General features: G+C 54.2%; 1 protein-coding gene across 1 annotated transcript; it reads left to right on the top strand.

The window, feature by feature from the left end:
• Positions 1–2,463: 2,463 nt before the first annotated feature.
• ONECUT1 (one cut homeobox 1) lies at positions 2,464–26,059 on the top strand. The gene is made up of 2 exons (XM_074880509.1): positions 2,464–4,026; positions 19,379–26,059. Exons 1-2 carry the CDS (start codon positions 2,946–2,948, stop codon positions 19,669–19,671), a joined length of 1,374 nt encoding a protein of 457 aa, XP_074736610.1. The 5' UTR covers positions 2,464–2,945; the 3' UTR covers positions 19,672–26,059.

The following is a 26,059-nucleotide window of genomic DNA, read 5'->3' as shown; positions in this document are numbered from 1 at the left end:
CTCGAAATGCTCTCGATAATTTTGTTTTATTTTATCCTAAACATTTCCTGAGATCACCAATTTGGTTTCAGGTCTATTTTTTCTTCTTTCACAGATACACCTTTCCCTACCTATCCCTCGCTTTAAGAAATGGAGACGCTGTTAGCGCTAGCATTACAAATATTCGGGGAGATGCGGAAGCGTTTAGGGATGGGGAAGTGACTGGAGAGGCAGGAACCGTGCGGCATCTGGACGTATTTTTTAGCGCAAAATAAAATATGGAGGAGCGCCGTGCACCCAGGGAAAACGGACAGAGGTGAGTAATGGATGTCTTTCGGAGACGTGGTCCAACGGCGCTGAGTTCTTACAAATATGTGTGTGTGTCTGTTAATTGCCGGAAATAAATAAACCCGCTGTGGAAATTCTGAATTTATAGGGGAAAAAAAGCTCATGACACTCGCTTCCAGGGCCGTACACGCAACATGCTTCGCAGATAGTTGTCGTGATTTTGAAAGTTTCCTGCGAGCCTGCCCGACGTCTGGGGCTGATTTTAGCTCATCGTCCGCACACACACACACAGACTGTGCACACCCAGCCACGCACACGGACGGCAGCCCCCGCGCCGGGCTCCCAGGGCACGGTCCCCCGTGAGCACCCCACGGGCGACCGCTACATACCGCGGTGCCGGGGCGAGAGGCAGGCGGCGGGAGGCAGCGGGTGCCGCCCGCTCACCTCCGGGGCTCGCCGCGGCGCGGGGGTGCGAGGAGGCCGGGCCAGGCGGGGCCGGGCGGCGGGCACGGTCCCCACGCCCGCACCCTGCGGGGACACACACGCCCCCTCGTCCCCGCAGGCGTTGTGTCGGGGGCAGCCAGGGCGGGAGCGGGGCCAGGCCCGGCTCCGGCGGCGGCGCTCCCGGCCGAGGCCCCTCCGCGCCCCCCGTTTCGGCCGCTGCTGCCGTACTCGGGCCTCAAAGCGCGGGGCGAGGGGTCCGGCTGCCTCCCGGCGCCGGTGCGGCAGCGGGTCCCCACGGGCTCCCGAGCGGTGCGCTCCCCCTCGCCCGGGGGGGGACCTCAGCAGGCCTTCGCCGTAAAGTTAGGGCAGTAGCGCTGCTAGAAATAACCCCGGGGTTTCCTTCCAGCCCGCTCCCGGGCTGACTCGCCCTGGGAGCGGCTCCCACCCCCGTTCCTGCCGCCCACATCCCCCGTGGGGCTGGTAGCCCGCTGGCAGCGGACCCCTGGCTCTACCAGGGAAGGAGCCGCGAAGCTTTTGGCAGGGCGCGGGGGGGGGGTGTGGGCGGTGTGACGGCCCCCCGTTACAGACCGCTGCCCGGATCTCGCCGGGGAGCTGCGGAGCGGAGCGGGGTGCCCTCGCTTTGCATCCCGCCGGCGGGGGCTTTGCCCGGGCAGGTGCTCCAGCCCCGGCCCCTCTCCTCGGAAAAGACGCCCGGCTGCTGGGGTGAGCCCCACGGCGTCGGGGACCTGCCTGATGTCCCCGGGCCTCGCCAGGCGGCTCCGCGGAGTGCCCGAGCGCTGCGGCGGGCCCCGACGGCGGGGCGGAGGGCAGCGGCGGCGGCCGGGCCGTGAGGCGGGGCGGCCTTTGTGCGCGGCCGGCCCGGTGCCTCCCGGCTGCGGCCCCGCGGCTCTCCCGCGGCGCGCCTCGGCTCGCCCCGTCCCTCCCGCCGCTCGGCGCCGCGCACACGCTGCACTCTGCCCGGCGTGGTTCGTTATTGTTAATGGGCGAACAATAGGCACATCTGCCCTTTCTTCCAGCATAAAGACACCTTGGCTAACGAGGGGGGATGGCGGGTGGGCTCGCTTTTTCTTTCTCCTCCTCCTCCTTTTCTTTCTTTTGGGGAAAAAAATAAAAGAAAACCAGCGGCATGTCCGGCTGCTGGGCGCCTTGGGGCATATGCTCGCCTTGCACCGCCGGGCACGGCCCCCGGGCCCCTCGGGGTCCCAGGCGGGGGCTGGAGGGGGGGGTCCCTCCCCATCGCATTGCCTGGCTGCACCCAGCGGGATCTCGGGGCCGGGGGAACGGGACCGTGGATGGGAGAAGAGTCGGGGGGGGGGGGGGGGCGAGAGCTGAGGCGGGGGGGGACCCCGCTGGACCCGGGACGCAGCACCGTGGGGCTCCCGGCGCCCATCGCCAGGCCCGGTAACGGGAAGTTTCCCAGTAGGGCAGCGCAGAGGAGCGATCCCCGGGGGGGCCGGCGGCTGCGGGACACAGCACGGGGGGACACGGCGGGGGCGGGGTGGGGGGAACACGGCCCGCGGGTGCCCCGGGGCAGGGCGGTCTCAGCCCCGGAAGCTCACCGTGAGGTGAGGAGGCTCCGCGCTCACGGAAAACGCGGAGTCACCGAAGGGGCGGGGCGGGCGGCCCTAATACCCGGGACCCGCCCGCCCGGCGGAGGCGGGGGGATGTCGGCCCTTTGTGCCCGGCGGGGGGGGCGGGGGGGTGCGGGACATCACCGCACCGCCCCGCCGGCTCTGGGCGCCGCCGCGCGGGACTCGCCTCCTTAATAGGGGCGGTGACGTCACGGGGGGCGGTGTGAAGGCGGGCGGGGGCGGGGCGGGGCGCGCGCATGCGCCGGGGCCGGCGGCGGCGCCGCTGCAGCAGCGGAGCCGTGTCCAAACGGCGGGGCAGTGAGAGCCATGGCTAGAGATGGCGAGGGACGCGGCCAGACACCCGCCGCGGCTGCGGAGCCCGGCCTGAGGGAGCGGGGGCCCTAGGACGGACCCGACGGCGTCATCCGACAACAGGAAAAAAAACACAAATAAATCAATTACCAAAAAAAAAAAAAAAAAAAAGGGAAAAGCCACCAGCCCGGCAGCAGCAGCACCGCCACCAGCCCCGCAGCGCCCGCCCGCCCCGCGGGGAGGAACCGGCCCGCGGCCGCCGCGAAGAGCTCCGGGACGCCCCGCCGCCCACCAGATAGATGTGCGGTCCAGCCGCCCGCACGGCCGACGATGAACGCGCAGCTGGCGATGGAGAACATCGGCGATCTGCACGGGGTGAGCCATGAGCCGGTGCCCGCCGCCGCCGACCTGATGAGCGGCAGCCCCCACCACCGGAGCGCCGTGGCCCACCGCGGCAGCCACCTGCCGGCCCACCCGCGCTCCATGGGCATGGCGACCATCCTCGACGGCGGCGACTACCACCACCACCACCGGCCGCCCGACCACGCGCTGACGGGCCCCCTGCACCCCACCATGACCATGGCCTGCGAGACTCCCCCCGGCATGAGCATGAGCAGCACCTACACCACGCTAACCCCTCTGCAGCCTCTACCTCCCATCTCGACGGTCTCGGACAAGTTCCCTCACCACCACCACCACCATCACCACCACCACCACCCCCACCAGCGGATACCGGGCAACGTGAGCGGCAGCTTCACGCTCATGCGGGACGAGAGGGGTCTGGCGTCTATGAACAATCTCTACACCCCCTACCATAAGGATGTTACCGGCATGGGGCAAAGCCTCTCTCCGTTGTCTGGATCGGGCCTGGGGAGCATCCACAACTCCCAGCAAGGGCTGCCCCACTACGCTCACCCCACTGCCACCATGCCCGCCGAGAAAATGCTCACCCCAAACGGATTTGAAGCCCACCACCCTGCCATGTTAGCCAGGCATGGCGACCAACACCTCACCCCCACCTCCGCTGGCATGGTGCCTATCAACGGGATCCCACACCACCCCCATGCCCACTTGAATGCCCAGAGCCACGGGCAGATCCTGGGCTCTGCCAGGGAGCAAAACCCTTCTGTAACTGGTTCGCAGGTCAACAGTGGAAGTAATTCAGGGCAAATGGAAGAAATCAATACCAAAGAAGTAGCTCAGAGGATCACCACCGAGCTCAAGCGGTACAGCATCCCCCAGGCTATCTTCGCCCAGAGGGTGCTGTGCCGCTCCCAAGGGACCCTCTCAGACCTGCTGAGGAACCCCAAGCCCTGGAGCAAGCTCAAATCCGGCCGGGAGACCTTCCGCAGGATGTGGAAGTGGCTCCAGGAGCCGGAGTTTCAGCGGATGTCTGCTCTGCGGCTGGCAGGTGAGCCCGCCGCGGGGCGGTCGGGGCACGGCGGCGGCGGGGCTGGGGCCCCGGGCCTGGCCAGGCCGCCCCGGTCCCTGCCTGCCCCCAAAAGCGGCCCCGGCCCCCCCCCCCCCCCCCTCCGCCGCTCCGTTTCTCTCCTCCCCCCGCTCCCTCTCCCGGCTCCGCGCACCGGCACCGTCCGGCTCCTCCGCGCCGCGCTCCCGGCTGCCAGACAAAGCCGAGCCGGAGCTCGGGCTGCGCACTGCGGCGCCCCGGCTTCCCCCGCTGCCCCGGGCGGGGCACACTCGCCGGCCTCGCCCGTCGCCGGCGGGACGGCGCCCATTGTACCCGGTAACGGGGCGCCGCCGCCGCCCGCACCGTCCGGCGGCAGGGCGAGGCGGAAACGCTGCGGCTGGCGGCTGTCCGAGCGACCGGCCAGACCGGGAGGCCCCGGCCACGGCCGTGCGGTGCGCGGGGTCCCGCACGGTGCCCCGCGCCGCCGGGACCGACACTGCCCGCTCCGGGCCCGCGGGCGAGGTGCGGGGGAGCCCCGGTAACGCGCCGCCGAGGGGAGTCGGTGCGTCTGCTTTGTGCTGGTGGCGGCGGCCCCGGGGCGCGGGCTCCGGTCGCAGCGCGTTACCGGCGGGGCTCGGGGCCGGCGCTGGCGCCGCGTCCCGCCCGGGCTGGGTTAGGGGTGCTGCGACGGGACTTTCCCGCAAACCGTACGCGCCCGGCGTGTGAGTGGCGGGTGACTGAGGAATGCTGTTGGCTAAAATCGTTAGATTTTTATTTTTTTAAAGTGGCTGTAATTATCATTAGGCCGCGGAGTCTGAATTTCGCGTGGATGCCTCTGCATGAGACACGCAGTCCGTGTCGTGTCTCCGCGCCGCTCCGGCGTTTGCGGGCTCGGTGGTCCTGGGCGGCTCCCGTATCGTCTGCTCGGGGGTTGCCGTCCCGTTCGGTACCTGTCCCCTCCGCCGGCCCTCGCTCCCAGTGCGGAGCCCGGCTTTAATATGCCGTGAGTGAGGGTTTGTTAATTAAGTGATAGGTCTCCATTAATTTGTCCCTGGAGAACGCGAGACAGTCAATCCGAGTTGGAGCCGGGGTCACTGATCCGTTTCACGGACAAAAATAAGGGAAGGGCCAAATCTTCCTCCTTTCAAAGGCACAAACGGTCCTGCGCTTTCGACTACCGCGACGGTGGGAATTGGGAACCGCTCCCCGACCGTGCGGGGACCGGGCTGGGCCACCGCCGTGCTCCTTGCCTGGTCCCAGCCAAGCTCCTCGCTCCCGAAGCCCAGCGCAGCGCTGGGAGGGGCCCGCACAGGACCCCCCTCCCCGGCCGGAGCCGGCCCTGCGCTGCCCGCCGGCCGGAGGACGTTGCTCTCTTTGGCTTCCACTCCCGCGGAGTTGGTTTCAAAGGTCTGAGCTCTCAGAGAATGCCCTTTCCGCCTCCCCTTCCTCGGCAGCCACCCCACCGGGAGAAAACCCTCGTCTCGCTGGTGCCACCCAGGAGAGGAGGATGGAGTTTGTGTTTCCAATACCCCCGTAACGATTGCTGAGGCGAACTTCCTTCGATTTGGAGCGTATTTTTACGACAATTCGGTCGACCCGAATCTCCGTTCATTTGCATAGATCGATACTGGAAACAACCCCTCGCTCCAGAGGCTGCTGGCATCCCCTCGCTGGCGCTGCCGGCCGGGGAGCGCTGCCAGCCCCGGCTGCGGGCCCGGCGCGGGGGGAGGCGGCAGCTCCCCGCGGCGCGGCCGCGCTCTGCCCAGCTGCCGGCTCCGGAGAGCCCCATTGTTCGCTTCTGCCCCCACACCGCCCCTTCCTCCAGCCACCCCAGCGCTGCCCTCTCATAAACGGATCCCGGTAATCCCGTTAGAGAGACAAAGCCTCATTATTCCGCCTTCCCTTTCCGATGAAACCCGAAAGCTGGCACCTTACAGAAACGGCCTCCCGGGGCGAAACTGGGCTCGCAGAGCACGGGAAGGTGGGGGGGTGGGCGGAGGGTCGGGCCGGGCCGGGGCGGCTGCGCCCGGGCGTCCCCGCGTCCCCTGCGGCCGGGCCGGGCCGTGCGGGTCCCGGCGGGGCTCTCCCCGCGCTGCCGGGGGCTTCGCCCGGCGCTGCCCCGCCTGGGCGCCGGCAGCCCCGCAGCACGTGCTCATTTGCATAGCGCTGCGTCGCAGCCAATGGGGGCGGCCCGGAGACCCCGCCCCGCGCAGACAGCGCCGCGCTGCGCGCCCCTCCGCGCTGCCCGTCCTGCGCTGCAGGCAGCCTGCTGTAAAAGGCATCGAGCATCGATTTTATTTTGTGCAGGTTTTAAATGTGTGATGATCTTGCTAAGTGGTAAAAATGTGCCCCGATTGATATTGATGTATGAACATCAATTCAAAATATCATAAATTACTCCAGCCGACGCAAATTAAATTTCACGTCCAAATTATAACTCACTCCCGGGCGTTCAGAGAATTATCAGGTGGATAAATACCCAGAGCGCAGCCCTCGCCGCCTCCATTTCTTCCCTTTCTGATTTCCTGCAGGCAGCGGCCGGGAGGCGGTGAGGGGGATGGGGTCTGCTTTTTTTAGGCCTCATGGTCTTGCCCGGTACTTTATCTTGAGTATTTGCCCCTTCCAGCCATCCCTGGAGGATTCCTACCTCCCAGATTACAGAAGCTCCGACAAATAGAGGAAAAATTGGTAGTTACATGGAAGCAGGATTGAGGTCTTGACACTTCCTGGGCTGTCTCTTGAAATGTAAGCAGAACTGCTAATTGCAAAGCTGACCTCTTCCAGCCTCCATCTTATTCATCCCATCTTCCTTCTCCTCTCTGTTCTCTTTTCCTTTGTCTGTCCCCCTCTCTCTCCCCCTCTCTCCCTGAATATTTATCTAGTTGGCCGTTTCTCCGTTAGTTAGTCTTCCCTCCCTCCCCCCGCTGACATTTGGAAAGGCAGCGAAGTGATACCGAAAAAAATAAATAGAATTCAAGGGAAATGTACAGCCTTTCTGCAGCCTGCTGGGATTTAAGGGTGAATTTATTTCAGGTTATTTTCGTATGGGCGGGGGGAATAAGAGGGGATAAAGAAGGCAAAAACCGACTCGTCTTGTTCAAGAAAAAAATAATTTGCTTCGAGCCGTTTGTTATTAGAGGCGCAGAGGGTACCGGCCCCGCGCAGGCTCCCCGCCGGGGCAGGAGGGAAGCGCCCGCGGGAGAAGCGCGGCCGAGAAACGTTTCGGGAACGGGCGGGGGGGGGGGGGGGGGGGGTATAAGGGACCCCGGAGGCCCCCCTGGATCTTCCGCAGGAGGGGCCGCTTTGCCGCGGTGCACCCTCTGAGCCAGCTCGTCCCGAAGGGGCCCCGCCGCGGCGGCTTCCCGAGCGGGTTTCCCGAGCTCGTCCCGGGCGGCGGGGGTCGGGCGAGGGGAGCGGGGGCCGTGGGGGAACGGCGCTCGCCCGCGGGGCTCAGGCGGGAGGGGGTGTGGGGGGGTGGCCCATCCCTCCAGAGCTGCTCGATATTTGCCTACGACCTGGCTGTTATTTTTCGTAAGTGCCTCTCTTTTTCTCCCTTCGTCTTTTTTCTTTCTCCCTCCCAATGTGAATCCCGGCTCAGCTGAAGCCTTGGGAAGCCGACGAGAAATTCTCGCCAAATTAACTGTAAAGAAATCGATACAGTAATCAGAGCGTTTTCCACATTAAATATGAACTCTAATGAACGCCGTTTGCACCTCTCGCCCCTCCGGCCGCCCCAGCGTGCGCCGGGGAAGGTCGATGCCGCCCCGGCCCCCGTTGCCTCATTAGGCCCTGCTTAATATTTACCCGGCGGGGACTTTGCATAAACGCATTTGCATCGGGGAGGCGGAGGGCATCGACCGGGGGCTTCACCGCCGCCACCCCGAGCGCGGCGCGGGCCCGGGGGAAAGGCCCTGCCCCTCCCCGCCCTGCGGGCCGCCAGGAGGCCGCGGGGACGGGCGCGGCCCTGGCTCCACGCACCGTGGGCGGCGACAGCGGTCGCCCCGCGGCTGCCGGCGCGGTGCTGGGGCCGAGGCAAGGGGCCCCGGCCCGGTGGGACAGGAGGGAGGGAGCGCAGCCCCCTGCCCGCCCCCGGCGCGATCGCGCCCCGCCTCAGCGCCCGGTGCGCAGCCGGGCGGGCGCGGGGAGCCGCGCTTGTTTGCCGGCCGTGTCCTTGCGGCGGGATTGATTTACAGCCGCGTTTGCCCTTCGTTAATGTTTGGCCGGCGGGAGGAGGAGGAGCGGGGCCGGGCGGCGGCGAGCCGCGTTCCTCCGCACCGGGCCGGGCCCGCCCCGCGCCCGTCCCCGCGGAGCCCCCGCCCCCTGAGCAGCGGCTCGGCCCGGGCTTGTTTGCTCGTTTGTTTGCTTGTTTTAATTACCCGCCGCGTGTCGGGGAGGCGCCGGAGGGTCGCGCCCCGCTCCGCTCCCACCCTCGCTGCCGTTCGGATGAAACAGCCGCCAAACGGGGACCGCTCCCGGCCGCGGGCACCACCGGGGCCGCCCCGGGGGGCCGCCCGGCCGGGCTGTGGGCGCGATGCCGGCCCGGCCCGCCGCGTCTGCCCGCCCCGCCCGGCCGGGGCCACCGGGCCGCCCGCAGCCCTCGCCCCGCAGCCCCTCGGTTCCCGGGGGCTCTGCGCCATCTACTGACCGCCGCCGGGCGGGAGCCGGCCCCGGCGCCCCCCGCCCCGCACCGGGCAGTGGCGGCTCCCTCGGGCGCTGCGGACCGGGGCGCGTCCTGGCGGGAGCCCTGCGCCGGTGCCCGTGCTGTCTCCGCCCGCCGGTGCCCCCCCACTCCGCGGGGCGAGCGCGGCGGCGTGGCCCGGCTTCAGCACCGCGGACAGCTCCCGCCGGCACGGCCCGGCCCCGCGGTACCGACCCCGCTCCCCCGGCCCCGCGGCAGCCCGGGTGTGCTGGTTTCGGCACGGCCCCGGGGCGAAGCCAGCCCGCCCGTTTCGGGGCCGAGGCCGCCCGCAGCCCGGCCGCAGGGGTTTGCCGAGCCGCCCTACGGCTGCCGGCTCCGCCGGGGAGCGGCGCCGCACCGAATACCGGCAATTAGGGCCGTGCTGTGGCGGGGCGGGCCGGGCTCTGCCCCCGCTCCCCGCCGCCCGGCGCCTGCTCGGGCTGCCTCGGGCGGGGGGGGCTGGCGTGGGGATGGGTGCCTTTGAAGGGGTGCGCGGGCGGGGGGAAGCGAGCCCCCCCGCAGCACTGCAGCCGTGCGGGACCCTGCCCCGGGCCCCGCACGCCGACGGGGCCGGGACGCCCCAGCAGGAGCGGAGCGGTACGTGGCGCCGGGACCGTGCCCGCCGGGGTGCCACCGGCGGGGGGCCCGGGCGCTGCCGGGCGGCATCTGGGCGCTGGTGTGTGCCGTATCCCCCCCCTCCCAGCCGGCAGGCACCGGGATGGCCGGACTGGGGCAAAATGACCTGGAAATGCAGGGCCAGGAGTGCCTCGGTGCCTGCGTCTGCCTGTACCGGCACTAAGGCAAAGCTCGAGCGTTGCCCCAGGCGGCCTTTGCCTGTCCTCTGTTAGCGGGAGGATCCCCGCAACCTCCTCGCAAGGGACAAGTTCGTTTCGAGGGAGACCTAAAGCGACTCTTAAGCGCGGGAGCTCTTGCTGAAGTGCTGGTGACTTTAACCTGAAGACCAGAGGCTCCCGAGGACCGAGTGGGGACCCAGCATGGCATCATGTCGGGTGCTTTCATGATCAAATCGATAAATGCTGATTCGCATTTCAGACATAGATCTACCCGGATAAATCATATACTGGCAGAGAAGCAACCGATGCTTACTGACTGTCTTCGGAAATGCGGCTTACTTGAGCCATTTTGCTTAAGAGGAAGTCAGTTTTATGATGCTGAAAGAGTAATTTATAGGAACAATTTATTAGCTCAACAGTAGTTTTGATTTTTTCCCGTTTTAGGGCGATAGGAAGTCTCAGCGGTAACATTTTATGTGCAGCCCGAATGGCAATTAAAAGGCGATGGATTGCTGTTCCGCAGATGCGCAAGCGGCATCGCAAGCTGCTGCGGACCCTGTAACCTCGGCGTCGGTGTGTGCAAGCACCTTCTGGTGGACCATGAGAAATGCTGCTTCTTCAAATAGCTGAAAGTGTTAAATCGGATGACACGGGGGGCCTCTTCCTTAGCGACTCCCGTGCAGAAGCCGCTGCAGCGAACCCGCTCTAAGGTTATGGATCTTTTTAAGGCACAGCACTGCTGCATACACTGCCACGCGCGTCCAGCTGTATCGGTAAGAAGTCACCCAGGGGCGGTGCAGGCAGTGCGGGCAGTGCAGGCAGCGCGGGTAGCGCAGGCAGTGCGGACAGCGCGGGCAGCGCAGGCAGCGCGGGCAGCGCGGGCAGCGCAGGCAGCGCGGGCAGGTTTCCCGCAGCGCTCCCCCCGCAGAGGCAGGCTGCCACGCTGTGCCGTAACGCCCCCCAAAACGGAGGGACTTCCTTATGTCACCGCTGCCGTATTTCTCGTTCATCTGAGACATCGCTCGCTATTGGGAATATATTGTCGGAATCGACTGAGGGCTTAAAAACTGGAGCAGGGGGAGCGGGAACGGGCAGGTGGGTCCTTAGGGAGGAGCCCGAGAAGCTGGCCGGGTTTTTAAGTAAACCTGACGACCCTTAATGTCCCGGTGAAGGTTTTGCAATGGGTCGCGTCACTTCCACCGCTCAGAACCTCCCTTCTCGGCTACAGCAGAGCGCCGGGCCGGGGAGCAGGGAGAGGCGGAACAACGGGGACGGACGCCGAGCCCTTCACCCCGGGCCCGCGGGAGGGTTCGGCGGCGCCGTGCGAGGCAAGGCCGGGGCTGCGCGCTGGGACCGCCCCGGGGAGCCGGGCGGGGCGGGGCGGGGCGGGGCGGCCGCTCCCCGGAGACGCGGAGCCGTGTGAGGCGGCGCGGAGCGAGCTGAGGAGCTGCGCGGCGGCAGCGGGCAGGTGCGGAGCGGGCGGCGCGGAGCAGCGCGGATGCGGAGCGGGTGGCCGTCTCTGGCCGGGCGGTGCGGTGCAGCGTGGAGTGGCATGGCGCGGTGTTGAGCGGAGCGGAGCGGTGCGGTGCGGTGCGGTGCGGGGCGCGCCCCTCCGCGCTGAGCAGCGGCAGGGAGCGGGCGCCCCCCAGGGGCCGGGGGCTGCCTGCGCCGCTGCGGCGGGGGGGGGGGGGCGGCGGGGTGCGCCAGGCAGCGCTAACGCGATTAAAATATTGATGTAGTCGCAAAAATCGTTCATTAAGGCAATTTAATCTTTGCTATTAAATGTCCTTTCAATTCATTGGGGGTAATTAAGACGCAGTTAAAGTGATTAAATTCTAATTACTTATGCTAGACAAAGAAATATTTGTCACAGTAATATGGTTAACTAAAGACCCAGCTGAAGAAATTTAACATTTACTTTAAATGATATCACCGGAAAATCGGGTGCTTTCCCCTGATTGATCCACTTAGCAACATATTCTGTAACGGTGATGTCAGCTCACTCAGGTGGTTACGGATCCATCAGCACTGTAAGTTTGTGTAAACCCCAGAATCCCAAACTGTTGAGTCAGCGCTCCTTAGTCAGATTCACTTTATTATTCCAGCAGCAGCAAGTTAAGGTCGCTCATTTTAATACAGTGCACAGGAGTGGGGTGTTTACCATTCAGTCTCAGCTGGGATCTGTATGTCAGCAGGCTGATGTTATTCTGTGAGCTTCCCATATCGGAATGTATTTTTATCTCTTTTCATGTTATGAAACACCAAAAGAAGGAGTATTGCCTGGGCTTGATGGCAGAGATTTGATACAGATCAAATGACCACCCAGTAGCTGGATTCACACACTCTAAGGGTGAATACAAATCACAGGAGAGACAAGTGCAAAATGCTGAACAATGCTGGGAGTAATAGGAAAGAATTGAGTGTGGCTTCAGACATTTCAGAATATCCCATACTCTCTTCAGCTGAAAAGGAGTTTTGGGGAGCAACCAATGTGCTGTGTCTCCCATGGAGACTTTCACCACTGGCATGTGAACAGCCTTATCCTGCGGCAAGTTGAAGCTTTGGGGAATGCTCTTTGCAGCAGCAATGCTGGTCACTACCCGCTGCAGCAGGAGCACATGGCCACGAGCTGCCCTGAGATGCAGGGGCTCTGTCTCATGCGACACCTTTCCGGAGGGATCCTGTTTCCCAGGCACCTCCGAAGGCCACGGGGCAGTGACATGCAGGATAGGGCAGTGCAGGGGACCCCCAAATGACAACGTAAGAGAGTGAATGGCACACAGCAGTTGCAGTTATTCATCCAGGTCAAACAGACTTGCTTGCTTTTAGTTCACATGGTGAAGTCTGTTCTCGGGTAGCATGTGTCTTATAGGCCCCTTATCTTGTTCTCATATTCCCCCAAATAGGAAGCTTTTGATAACTAGGAAAGATCTATGATCTGTGTGTGTCTCTGCATGTTCCAGAGGTGTTATTCACATGATAAGGATAGAGCATATCACCCTTTATTATATATTATCATCACCATGAATTTATCATAAACTTTGGGCTACTTGCTTCCACTGATCTGTTGCAGCTAGTGTGACTAGGACTATCTCTGACGGCCAAAGTCCATAAGCAGCTTAAACCTCCTACAGAAATCCTGCTGCCTTTTCCACCCAAAGGTAAAGCTTCCTTCGGAAGAATATCCTCCAGGATATTCTCTAGCTTCTACCCGTGAAGCGTTTTCACTTTCTAAAAATTTTATTGGCTGTTTTGTGATGTTTCAAAACTAGAGGCAGATGCTTTACAAAATGATTCCCAGGGTCTTAGTTGCACGGCTCAGACTGTAGCTGAGGCAGGTCCCAGCCTTTGTAGACCTGACACTATAGAGATTAGAAAATACATGTAAGGAAAGAATTCTAAAAGGGTTTTTTGTTTCTCTAAGATTTGTCCTGTACACATGAAGTTAGGATAGCTAGAAGACTTGGCTTTGCAAGAGGAGGGAGAAAAGTTGATAATCACAAAACTTCTGAGAACTCTCTCAACTCAGTCTAAAATATCTCTCCTTATCTCTCCTATGGCACATGCAGAAATGCAGGGCTTTTGTTGGCACTTCTTTGAGCTGGGCTGCATCGTTTCTTGAGGTTTTCCCACTCATGGGAAGGGTAACTGCTCTGAACCCACAGCAATGAAGCTGTTGGCTGGTAAACTCCCCATTGGTTTTTGGGACTCTCACACTGGAGTCTTTGAGAGAAGCATAAAGCAGTTGTTTTTTTCTGCTACCTGTCTGAAGCAAATATAATGTTCATGAATAGCGAGGGTGGAACAGTCCTCAAAACTAAACCAGTCCAGTGAGGCTGGTGGTGAAGACCCCAGAGCTCAGATCCGAGTTTACCTTCTGATGTGAAGCAACTAGAAAGTGCCTGCTCAGGCAAGACAGAGCCAAGCCCACAGTCATAAGAGATCCCCAATCCTCTTTGTTCCCCAGAATGAACATTTCAGCTACAAAATGGGTTCTTAGTCTCCTTCTGCCTGTAGTGTCCAGCTCAACCTTTCAGCCACGGTGCCAACTGGTGTCAAATGATGTGTCAAATGTGATGGGAATTAGCATGGTGTCAACCTGCTCATGGGGAGCTGAACCGAGACCACTGCCTCATCTCGTACAGGGCACTCAATGGCCATCAAGTAATTAATAATGGCTTGTGGTCAGCAGCAACCTGGGCCAGAGCTGGAAACGGGACCTGTCACCTCAGGGTGAAAGGCCTCGCATCCCATTGCTGGTGGCCAGCACATGGTCTCCCTTCCATGTCAACCAGGCTCTGCATTCAGCATGGCTGGAGATGTTATCATGTGTGTGTGTCCGTGTCCCTGCTGCTGGTCTCGACCTGCTCTGGGTACAAACAGAGGGAAAAGGGTCCCTGTAGGCAGAGACCACTGTGTGCCTTGGCTTCCTCCTCCACGGGGTGAGTAGACTCATGCCAAGGCGCTGGTGGGACTGTGCACTTCCCTTCCAGGAGGAGCTGTAATGCCGTGCTGTTGAGGTGCACTCGGGCAGGCGTGCTCCCCTCCTGCTGCCCTGTGTCCCTCCTCCTTTTCCAGCCTGTCCTGGTTTAACCAGGATAGGGTTAAGTTTCCCCAGCAGTGGGGGGGAGCTCTAGCCGGGTTATTCAGATACCATGCGGACGTCACATCCTGGCAGGTCACATTTTCCTGGCGCGGAGCGCGGTGCACTCGTGGTTTTGTACATCGTGCTTCAAACTGCTGTATTTGGTAGCTATTTTGCTCTGTTCATTGCTATCACTATTACTGTTATTGTTATTGCTGTTGTTTGTTGTGTTGCTATTGCACTGTTGTATTAAACCTTTCCTTATTTCAGTCTTGGGGCTTTGTATTTCACTCCCTTTGTGGGGGAGGGGCAGCGGCCGCGTGGTCTCAGACCCCGGCAGAGGCTAAACCACCACACAGCCACTTTGTACGGTCAAAACCCCGGTCATGGCCTTTGTGTGTGCCTGTCTGGGAGCTATGGGAACTGCTGCTGGCAGCTGGTGAGCAGTGTGGCCCTTTGGAGCACATGGCCGCTGCCTCAGCCTGTCGAGGTGTGTGTAAGGGCACCGTGCTCTTGGTGCCAGGTCTGAAACCCCCTAAAAATTCACCTTCTTCTTCCTCAGCATCTGCCACTTTTCCATCCTGAGAGTGGTCACCTACCCTCACAACTAGTCACAGGGCCTGGGGCAGCATTTACCCAGGCAGGATTTTCCGTTGTCGTTCCCCCTGCTCCGGTGCCAATTTTACAGAAAAGCAGCCAGCAGATTTGTGGTGGTATTTTATTATGTGCCCAAAACAAACCAGCAGAAAGCAGGTTTATTGAGAGTAATATCAGTTTCATTCTTTGCTTCTGGTTTTCAGAAAGGAAATTCATGTTTGCCAGGTACAGCAGGGCACACATGCATGTACCAAGTGCTCCTGAAAATTGATTTATGGTAATCAGGGCTTTTTCCTTAGATTTTATAAAGAGATCCACCCTCTAGGGATGAAAGACTAGATCAAGCACCAGCGTTAACACCTGAGCTTACTGTAATCTTGACTTTTAGACTGATAGAACAGTGTAGTTCACATCACAGGTGGGCAAAATATCCTCTTCACTATCTCAACCTAAAGATGCAATTAGTGCGTTTTCATAGGGGAGACAATCCTGCTTCACCTCCAGCAGAGCAGGACTGATCCCGCCGTGCTGCACGTAGCCGGGCCAGCTGGGAGCTGCAGAAAAGCAGCGATAGATGGTGGAGCTGCAGCGGTGAGACCCCAGTTCTGTACCACGCACAGGCCCAGTTGGGCCTCAGTGAGAGGTACAGACCTTACAAGGTTTGGCAAGTTAACTCGGCCAAATCCCTTGGGCGACTTAGGAGGAACAAAGGGAGACAAAAATAGATTGATGGATTGTATCAGGAGAATTGCAAGTGTCAAAAATATCTGTTGCTCAGGGCAGAGAAAGATGGAAGTGACTGGAAGAGGCCAGAGTTCAGCAGTGGATTTATAAGGCTCCTTCTGGCACTAATAATATTACACTGTCATATCTGCACATGTGTTGCCAGAGTCAGAGTGACTCTTTATCCTCTGCTTTGCTTTTTTCTTAACTAGACTTTCTTAAGCCTTTTACAAAAGGCATCACAAGGAGCATCGCTCAGCTGGGGGAGCCCAGAGACAAAGAGCGTGGCTGTCTGCAGGGGGGAGCAAGGGCAGCGTGCGAGGGCAGCAGGCAGCGTGCGAGGGCAGCAGGCAAGCAGGTGTGCCATAGGAGAGGTGCACGCCTCTGGGGAGCACTGCACCCCACAAAGCACCTGAGTTCAGCTCCTGTGCTGTGGGAGAGGGTTGCTCACAGTGCTCATGGGCAGGGGCACGTGAAGGACATCAGTGCAAATTAATTATCCTCTGCTATGTACAATAAAATCCAGATGAAGGTGTATGATAAACAGTTTTGAAGATAGGCTCTGTTTTTTTGTCCAAAAAAGGTTTTCAGCCAGTGTCTCTGGAGCCTCTGACTTCAGAGGACACCCTTGCTGGCATTAGAGGAGGCCCTGGCCCGAGCAGGCGTGGCTGCTTTGTCTGAGCGTGACCTGTGCTGGGGCTGCTGTCACTGGGCTGGAGGGCCCTGGTGTGCCAGCCCCCGCAGCGTGAGCTGGCCGGTCTCTGTGCCTGCTCTGGATAGAATCTCCTGTTGGAACAGGCTTTATCCCGTGGTGTACATTTGTTCTCTGGCAAGCTGAAAGCTACAATTTATTATTAAAATTGATTGGCTCCAGTGCAGGGAAAACGATCGTAAGGAAACCCTATTACGGTTTTTCATTATCACCATTATTTATTTTTAAGTGCTATTAATATTCCTGAGTCTGGACAAAGCAGAAGATGAGAGGTGGTATCCACCCTTGCTGCTCACAACCCAAGGCCTGGCAGTACTGTATGCAAGGACTCTTTGAACAGTCAAGAGTATTGGAAAGTTTTTCCCTCAATCTACTTCTGGTGAATGCTAACGGGAGTAGAGCTGAAAAGGAAACAACTTTTGCATGGCCTGAAAATGATGAGGATTTTGAAGGTGTTGCCAGTCTCCCCCAGGTGGAAAAGGCTCTGCAAGCAATGCTGGGCAGAGACAGGGCGAGTGTGCTGCTCGGCAGGCACTGGGGGTACAGGAGGACCCAGAGACCAAAGTGGGCTCAGCGGGGTTGCTCTGCTAGGGGCCATGGCTGCCTCGGATTCACCTGCTGGGGCTGGGCCATGTCCAACAAGGACTGAACCTGTTGTGTGGGGGTCTTTGTGTCTCAGATAAGGTCCCAAATTGCAACTGACTCAGTATCTCACACTCTGAACCAATACATCATTAGTCCTTCATTCAAAGTAAAAGAAGTCCAACTTGGATGTGAGGACAAGAACTGTCTTATTTCCCAGGCTAAACTAGAGCTTATCTTCACCTGTTCCCATTGGGTGTGGACCCAGCCTTGGGAAACCAACAATCCTGCATGATAATTTGTTAAAATTAAAGTCCACGCTGGTCTGCAGGAGGAAAGGATGGCTCCCAGCTTCTGCAGGGAGCACCATGGGAACCTCAACACTCGCCTTCTGATGGGCTTGACTCAAATAAAGTTTTATTTGCAAAATACTAAAATTGGCTTATTTGTACCATAGACTGGATAGGATTTATTTTTTCTCCCCAGCAACGAGCACTTCTTTCTTACTGCTGTAATGTTACTCGCAGTAATTATGAGGTCTGTGATACAACTGAAGTTGAGGAACAAGGTATGTTGCAACTCTTGGGACATGTTCTAAGGAAATAATTATTCAGGAATATTACATTTCAGGAGATGAGCACAAGTGCAAGGAGACAACATGTTAAACAAGTTAGTTTCACAATAGATGGTTGTTTTTTTGTTATTCTTTATGATTTCAGAGAACTCACGTACTAGTTTGTGATTGAAACCCCGGAGGTTTACACCGCTAATCGGACTAGCTTTGTATCTGCTGCTGCCACTGTCATTTGTGATGTGACGATTCCCGCTCAAGCACCGTGCAGTGTTGGCTCAGATCACGGTGTTTGTGTAGTTAGGATTGTGTGACAAACGGTGATCTGGACAGAGTAGGTACTCCGGGTGAAAGCTGGAATTTGTGTTGTCTTTGAAAAAGGAAGGTGTAAAGCAGCATGAGCAGCAATGAAGTGTTAGGCATGGCAAACATTACCTGAGTTTGGTTTGTCTCCTTTTCTGCATGAGCCTGTGAGCAGGGACAGTCAGAGCTGGAGGCTGCTTTCACGGGAACTTCAGATCATCAAATGGTTGGAGGTGTAGAAAAGATTTGAGATGCTGTTGATATCTTCTTTGCTCCTCATTCCTAGTATTTGTCAGTAAATAACTGACTATTCTTGCAAAAGTATTTTTAACCCTTGAGTTACCAATGTTGACTTTCAGTGGGGGTGCAGAATTATTTCAAGAGGCACTGATCCCCACGGTGATTTCAGCCTCTTGTCTTCAGTGGGGGCTCGCTTGCATGAGGAAACCTGGTTTTCAGCCCAGGAGCTGCACAGTGTTTTAGAGGTCAGGAAGTAACTTCAAAGCACTCTTCAAAGGTTTTCAGATAAAAATAACTGTAGAGGGTATGAGTTTGGCATCCCAGTCCATTTGATTGATGTGTCATTGCTCATGAAAGAATGTGTAGCTGGAATATACATTGTTAGGGAGCTCTTCAAAAGCTTCTCCTCAGAGGGGGCTGAGATGCCAGTGTCTTGGTCCCTGCCTGCCTGGGCCAGCAAGAAGGTGCCTTTGCATCTCCTGAATCTTGCTGTCTGATCTGTGCAGTTGCTATTTCTCTAAGTAAAAAAGGTGGATGACTGTTTTTATACCTTCCTCAAGCAATTAAACCCTCATGCCAAGGCTGGCTCTTGGTAGCAATAAAAGATGTAGGAAGGACCTTTGTAAAGTAATTTGCTGTTTTCATTCCAGTAAGTGTGGAATAGGTAGAGACACTGCACAAAATTCTTCATATAATCAGCACTGATCTCCTCAGAAATCAGGACTAGGCAGGCAGAGACAGAACATCCATATTACTGTCAGAAATACATCTTTAAATCAGTATTAAAGGACATTGTTAGAGAAAAAAGGGGAAACAGACAACTTCAGACTCCTTGAAAGTGAGACAGAACAATCTGTCCTCCCAAGGAAACCTTTACCTTAGTGAAATGCCAACAAGATGAGCTGGCAGATGGTCAAAGGCTGGTGGGGGGAACCAGGAGTCACCCTCCCATCCCGTCAGATCCTGCCTGGCAGGTGATCTGCAACGCAGATTTCAAATCGCAAGCACCCTTTTGCTGTAGAGAAAAATAACATTCTGAAAAGGAAAGAAGAGATGATAGATGAAATAATGTGAAAAGGAAGATTTACTATACCATTGTTTTTCATGTCAAAATGTGGTTTATTTTGTTCAGAATACATAATCATCTGGCCTGTAAGATTGTAGTAGCATCCTGGTTTCTCCCAGTTTCTTATTTCTCAGCCAATAAAAAACTACAGAAATGGATTGACAACAAATAATGAAGGTAAAAAAGGTGGGCAAGGTTGTCTTTAGAGCTCATTGACTTTCGACTCTATTCCATAGTTAAATTCCGAGAATTAATAGGTGTTATCAAAATGTAAGCTCTGAATAATAGCATTTGTTGAGTTTTAACAGACAATAAAATACAAAGGTATTTTCTAACTTCTATACCTTATATTTTTTGTAGTTTTTAATAAGTTAGAAAATTAAATGTCACGCATCTTCTCCAAATTTGGAACCTGACATAGACGGCCCTTTTTCCCTTGTCCTGTACTGTGTGCCCACGCACTCCTCTGCCAGCCCTCTCTAACCATCCTCCCCTTTCTTGCAGCGTGCAAGAGGAAAGAACAAGAGCATGGGAAGGATAGAGGGAATACACCCAAAAAGCCTCGGTTGGTCTTCACAGATGTCCAGCGTCGAACTCTACATGCAATATTCAAGGAAAATAAGCGTCCATCCAAAGAATTACAAATCACCATTTCCCAGCAGCTCGGGTTGGAGCTGAGCACCGTCAGCAACTTTTTCATGAATGCACGGAGGAGGAGTCTGGATAAGTGGCAAGACGAGGGCAGCTCCAATTCAGGCAACTCATCTTCTTCATCAAGCACTTGTACCAAAGCATGAAGGAATAACCACGAACTAAACCTCGGTGGAAAAGCTTTAAAAATAAATAAATAAATAAATAAAGACAGACCAGGACCTCAAGATAGCAGGTTTATACTTAGAACTATTTGAAAAAAATGTTATTTATAAGTCCAAAGAAACCAAAGACTTATTTCACCTGCATTATGACTTTGTTCTAAGACACACACTTTAGTAGGACGACGACTTGCAAAAAAAAGAGAGGAAGAAGAAAGCGAAATGGAGGGAATGAAACAGAATGCAAAGGGAAGAGAAACAGACCACTGGTCTTACACCTTCACCCATGATCATCTTCACCGTACTTGGCTGTTTAGTGGTTTGGAGCATAGTGATTTCTTGTCATTGAACGGACATCTCCTCAGATATGGCTCTTCATTTCCACAGGAATTGCCATGAAGGTGTATAGTGTATCTGTACTGCGTACACGCCAGTGGTTAGGGACTTAGTCAGGGCTGGTCTTCAGAGAGGGTTGTGCCATGGCACGACCGACAAAGCGTGGAGTCGTCTGAATTCATTTGAACGGTAGTGTGATTTTTGCTGTTTCATGGTTTGAACTTATCCGGTGTGATGCCTGGAAACAAGTTCAAACTAGGCAAAGAAATTTTGAATGGTACCTAAACCAGTGCATTCTCTTTGTTTGTTAAGGAATGTTCAGATTTAAAAAAGGAAAACTATTCCATCCATAAAAAAAATCGACTAGCTACCAAAGAACACATTTAATAATTATATTGCAGGTATTTTATTGCAATGATTTTAATATTCCAAAGCTATTTTTACACAAAATACTATGTAGAGTTATAGGTATAAACTAATCTAACTGTATAACACATAAAACTTGTAATCAAGACTGTTATTTGCAATTAGTAAAACCACGTTATTGTTTCTTTCCATGATTGGCAAGAAAGAATGTCATCCGAGGAGATTGCAGCCCCTGTCAGAGCACAGGTACTGATAATGGGATGCTGCTTCCGTTGAAGTCAGTGAGCCTTTTTGTCGCTGACTTCAGCGGGAGCAAAAAAAGGGGCCGTAACAGCCATGTGTAAGATCGTGTGGTAGCTACTGTGCCTGTATCCCCTTATTACACTCTCCCAGGCTGATATTGCTGGAAGCCGTTGAACAACGCTCTTTGCAAACCGTGCGCTGTATATAAATACAGCTCAGCTCTGCCACCTAGCCTGCAAACAGGAGACCTGAGGCATTTTGTATGCAAAAATGAAAAGAATTGCGAAATGTAAAACCACAGGGCTTAGCATCTGATCAATACTCATTGACATTGGTGAGCTTTTTTTAACTATTGACTTTACTAGGCAAAGGAATAGCAATAGCTTTGAAGGCTCGTGGTCTTTTCCTATTGAAAACAGTGGTACAACATCAGTTAATGTTGATGGGAAGAGCTCCAACAGGATCTCTAGTGCTTTTGGAAGGCCAAATTGTGGTGCCTCTGAAGTCAATAGCAAAATTCCCATGATACTGATACAGCCTGATGTTTTGTGGTGTCGTATCTGTGTAGCAGGCTGAGCTTTGGTCCTGTGCATTCTTTCTTGCTCATCTATTAATCAGGATAATGCATGAAATAGTTTAAAGTTTGTAGCTGAAAAGCTTTAAAAGCTCTGTTGCTAACAGACCCATAGGAGAGAAATCATCCCATTCCTACTCTGATAAAATTAAAAAGAAAAGCGTGCAAAATCTGCATATTAAATTTTAGTGTAAGGGGAAAATAGACTTTAAAAACCATACATGTGCCTGTTAGATTTCTAACTGGTGTTTCAAATTGCTCTAGTAATTCTGCTAGGTATATTAAATTCCAAAGTAACCAAATATGCAGGTATAGGCCCAATGCAAGGATTAGAAATAGGCAATCTTATTTACACCCTTTTTTCTTTTTTTTTTTTTTTTTTAAAAAGAGAAAGGAAAATTCAAGGTAAACTAGAATCCAACCACCATCAGTAATAGCAGATACTGGCTTTTGGGATGAAGCCCACTCAAAATACTAGTGACACCAAAGTTAAGCAACTTTGTAGCACCACTTGTTTCCCAAGAGGACAGGGTCTAGTCAAGGTTCAGGGTATACAGTTAATTTCCAGTAAGTGTTTAGAATACAGATGAAATATCTCTTTACTAAAATAAAGCGAAATAAACCCAAGATTTTTGGCACTGAATATTTCTCCACATTTCCATATGTTAAACCCACTTTAAGACTGACAAAGCAATTGTCTATGAAAATGTAATCTAACCTGTGAGTTTTTCAAGTCTCTAGCTTACCTTAAATTTTATCAAGCTTTCTTTTAAAGTGTTCCATCCCCACAGAGACAAAATTGACATGGAAACATTAATAAGCTCACGTATAAAGTATCTTATGAATGCAGTCTCGTTAGTGTAAGGTTAATAAAGGACAGTGATAACTAACGTTTTAGTTTCTTCCAGCAAAACACTGCTTTGTAACGTACCTATAGTTTAGAAAAGAAAGCCTTATTTATTTAAAACTTGAGAATTTAAAAATGCAGGGAAATTCAAAGTACATTGCCGCATTTTTTAGTATTTCCATTGTATTGTCTTGAGAGACTACTTGCTGAAACCAAAGAGAACTTTCATACCAGCATTAAATTTGCACCCAATATGCAATTTCAGGATCTCTGATACACACACATGCAAGCCCCTGAATAGGTCTGTGTATATATACATGCACACACATTTTTATGGGGTGTATGTATGTATACATGCGCACACATATGTCCACACACACTAAAACTGATGCACAAGTTATAGATTTTAAGTGTTTTGGTTTTTTTACATCTCTGTTTAAGTATATATAAGCCTTTTGTTTTTTATAAGCCATTAGGAACAAAACCACTCTTCCCATAAGCAATATGCGCCTCATACTCTGAATAGGCAAAGAACACACTTTTCTTTAATTCCTTTCAAAACATGAAGCAAATAACTATGGAACTACTCATTCTGCCTGTAAAGCTGTTTTACCTCTGAGCAGACTGCCCGGCCGCACCGACTGAAGCACGGACAGGTTACCTGGTGCTCCCCAGCTCGGATCGTTGCCATTCCTCAGCAGGGCATCCTTACAGGGGAGCTTCCTCCTAATGCTGCACTTAACGTGACACAAGAAAGCCTGTCTCTGTCGTATTAGTGTTAGTCTTTCGGCTCACTTCATTCCTGACAAAATGAAATTAATTTCAAATTCAAAAAAAAAGGACCTAAAGATCTGCCAGGAAGGGTTAGGAGAGGGAGCAGAACGTGCAACAGTTTGGGAGCATCAGGAGATGGGGCTTCAGTCAAAGGTGACTCCACGGGCGAGAGGGCATTAGGAACACGCATTCGGCTCATAGGCTGCATCCAAACCTGACCACAGTGACCCACGAGGGGAGGCTGGCCAAGAGGTGAACTGTTCCCATCCATCCCCATTGTAAATGGCATTATTAGCTTTCCAGGGAAAAAAAAAAAAAAAAAAAAAATTCAGACCACCCATACCACTACGTTAGCCCCCACATTGCTTTCCAGGGGCCTCAGCCTCCTCTCCTTACTCAGGTAAAGCAAACCCAACAAGAGCGAGCGAGCCAGCAACAGGGCTTTCGCTTGAGAATTTGCTCCTGCTCCAGCCTATCCAGAAGCAAATTCCCCAGCAGCTGAAGCGGCCAGGGGTGCCCCGGTGCCCCGGCACAGGACCGCCCCAGGGCTGCCCACGGGCACCCCTCTTCTCCTGAGAGGGATTTCAGGATAAGGCCGCGGTGGTGGTGGGCGCTGCCCAGTGGGGCTGCCGCTGCCTGGAGGGCTCGGAAACACCACTGAGCTTATACCAAAGAGTCTTAGGACACCTCTCCTCACCTGAGTTGTAAACAAGACATTTTTACCCCCAAAAATGGTCCTTCTTTCTACTACTCTTCCTCCTATCCTCCTCCTCTTCCTCCTCCTTTGTACATAAGGATGAAAACTATGCATTTAGCAAACAAAGAGAAAGCACTTACCCTTTTCTATCTCGCTGCGTTTGGGTGCATTCAAAGGCCCAGGGGCTAATTTTGAGACTTTGCTTAGCCTCCTGGTTTATTATTGTGGTGTGGTTAGCTTTACAATACATTTGGTAACTATTTGCTAAAGACAAAGAAGCAAAAGGTAAGGAATAGCTACTTCCACGTGTTAAAAAAAAAAGAAAAAAAAAAGAAAAAAAAAGTGTGTAAAGATCTACTATTTATAGTGTGAACCAAAGACGCTACCTCACTCGATTTCCATTGGTGATTTTAATCACATTGATGATACCAAAGAATACCAAAGATTTTTCATGCACGGCCTCTGTCTGGAAAGGGAACTCATCCTCCTTCTTACCCCCGTCCCCTTGATCCCCCCTCCTCACCTTCACTCAGTGTGTAACCTTGTCTTCATTCTTAATGGTAATGCTAATAACCTTACGAATACTTCTCTTGCTACAACTGCTACTACTGATGATGATAAGGATAATAATAATAATAAAGCTCTAGGCAAACATGTTGCAAACTTTGTAAACTCATAGGACGAGTGCCTTGCTTGAACCAAAGTGTTAAACCGCTGTTGACCTCTTTATCTCTCACCTTATACTCTTTGAATACCTCAGCCTGTTAGAAAGGCCACTAATGAAAAAAGGAATAATTCTTCACCGTGGTGCTTTTTGCCGTGCAACCATGCAATGAAACTTTCTTTGATACCAAAGGAAAATGTTTTTTTCCACTTTCTTGCTGACAAACCAAAGGTTCCCTCTTCTTTACCCCAAAGCAGCTTGAGTCCCTCAGCCCAGACAGGCCGTGCATCGCTTTTACCAATTCCTCCAAATACCTCATAGTAATAAATCTTTAGGGTTATGTTGTATAGAGAGTCTATGTGATAAGGCAGAACTTACTAGTTTGATAATTGTTAAGGTTACTTAAAAAAAGCTTTATAATTCTTATTTATTTTGTAGGGGTTGTTTTGTTTGTATATTCCTTCTATATTGTTTGGTTTGGGTTTCTTCTTTTTTCCTTTCTTTTGGCAGAACTTCTCTGTTATACTCAAGGAAGATCTTATTCCTGGGAATGTTTCAAAGTGGGTAAAGATCGCTGTTTGCAATGAATGCAAGAAAGGGAAACATGGCTTTGATTTCTTTTGTTTCAACTAGGATGCTTTGCGTTTGCTAGTCGATGTTCTTTTCACAGGGTAAAAAAAAAATATTCTCTGCTGTGATAAATGGTTCCTATTTTTTCTCTATAATGTGCTGTGATTTTTAATTTAATTACATTTTGTATACGCTTATTTAATCACTGCTTTAATTTATGACTATGTAGTTTAAAAAAAAAAAATTGTATATAGTAGATTCAAAAATGGCCAAAGCTTTATGTTACAATCTTTTCATTCTTGATGCCGAGATGAACTGAAGGAGAGTGCTTCTCTTGACTGCAGGGTGTATCTTCAGCCTTGTCTTGGCATGCACTTCCACCCGTGTTACAAACACTGCCAGGTTATCCCCCCGGGCCTCCCTTCCCCCCAACTTGTACATGCCAAAATGAGTGTTTCAAGGTAGTACTTTTGTCACTTAGAAAGCAGAAAGGCATTATTAGTGTGTTTTTCCTTTAATTTATTTGTCTTTTTCTAGAAAGGTTACTTTGTGGGTGAGACCCACACATCCAAAGAATTTAAAAGTCGTTTTAATGTTTAAAAGCACTGGCATTTGTGAGAGACTTTGCTGAGTTTTTGTTTTCCTTCGCCATTCGCACGGGTAGCGCAAGTAGCAGGCGTAAGCCTTGGGAGAAAAGCTAACTTGAATTTGGAAACCTTGCTCACGGAAAGGCCTTCGCCAGCCCCCAAGAACCGTGGGGGTTCTCCTCCCCAGGACACGCAGGGGACAGCCGAGGGGCGGCGGGCAATGGGATGGTGTGGCCAGCCCCGTTCGCAGAGCGCTCGAGGGCTTGGGCCACCCGTGGGCCACTGCCGGGTCACCTGCTCTCCAGCCAGGGCCCGCAGGCAGGGACGGGTCGGGGTCCGTGGGGCGCAGCCAAGTCTCCCGGGAGCTGCGGCTGCACCTGGGCTCAGGGACCGCGGCACACTGCGGTGCCCGGCTGCGGGCGAGCGGGGGGCCTGTGCAGCTTTCCTCCGGGGGGACTGGGCGCTGTGCCTGCCCCCGGCCCCCCCGCAGCTCCAGGGAGGAAAAAGCAGTTTTGGGTTGAAAAGCAAAAAAAAAAAAAGAGTAATGGCAATGATAATTCTGCAAAGCTGATAATGGCATCATGGCACAGAAAATAGGATGCCACTCACCTGTATTTTATTTTGCATAAAGAATAGATTCTGTTTCAACTAAATGTTGTGTACTGACATGGTTTGTGATGGCTGTAAATATTTCCTTTCCCCACACAGTAGCTGA

The sequence above is a fragment of the Strix uralensis genome, chromosome 11, assembly GCF_047716275.1.
Source record: "Strix uralensis isolate ZFMK-TIS-50842 chromosome 11, bStrUra1, whole genome shotgun sequence".
NCBI classification, from domain to species: Eukaryota; Metazoa; Chordata; class Aves; order Strigiformes; family Strigidae; genus Strix; species Strix uralensis.
Note: the sequence above shows the minus strand (reverse complement) of the source record. Positions and strands in the feature narration are given on the sequence as shown.

What these genes read in the sequence shown, in the direction of transcription:
- ONECUT1 (XM_074880509.1), top strand. Translation starts at nt 2,946, where the DNA reads ATGAACGCGCAGCTGGCGATGGAGAACATCGGCGATCTGCACGGGGTG. An exon ending in GTCTGCTCTGCGGCTGGCAG is followed by an intron (nt 4,027 to 19,378) that starts GTGAGCCCGCCG and finishes CCTTTCTTGCAG; the next exon opens with CGTGCAAGAGGAAAGAACAA.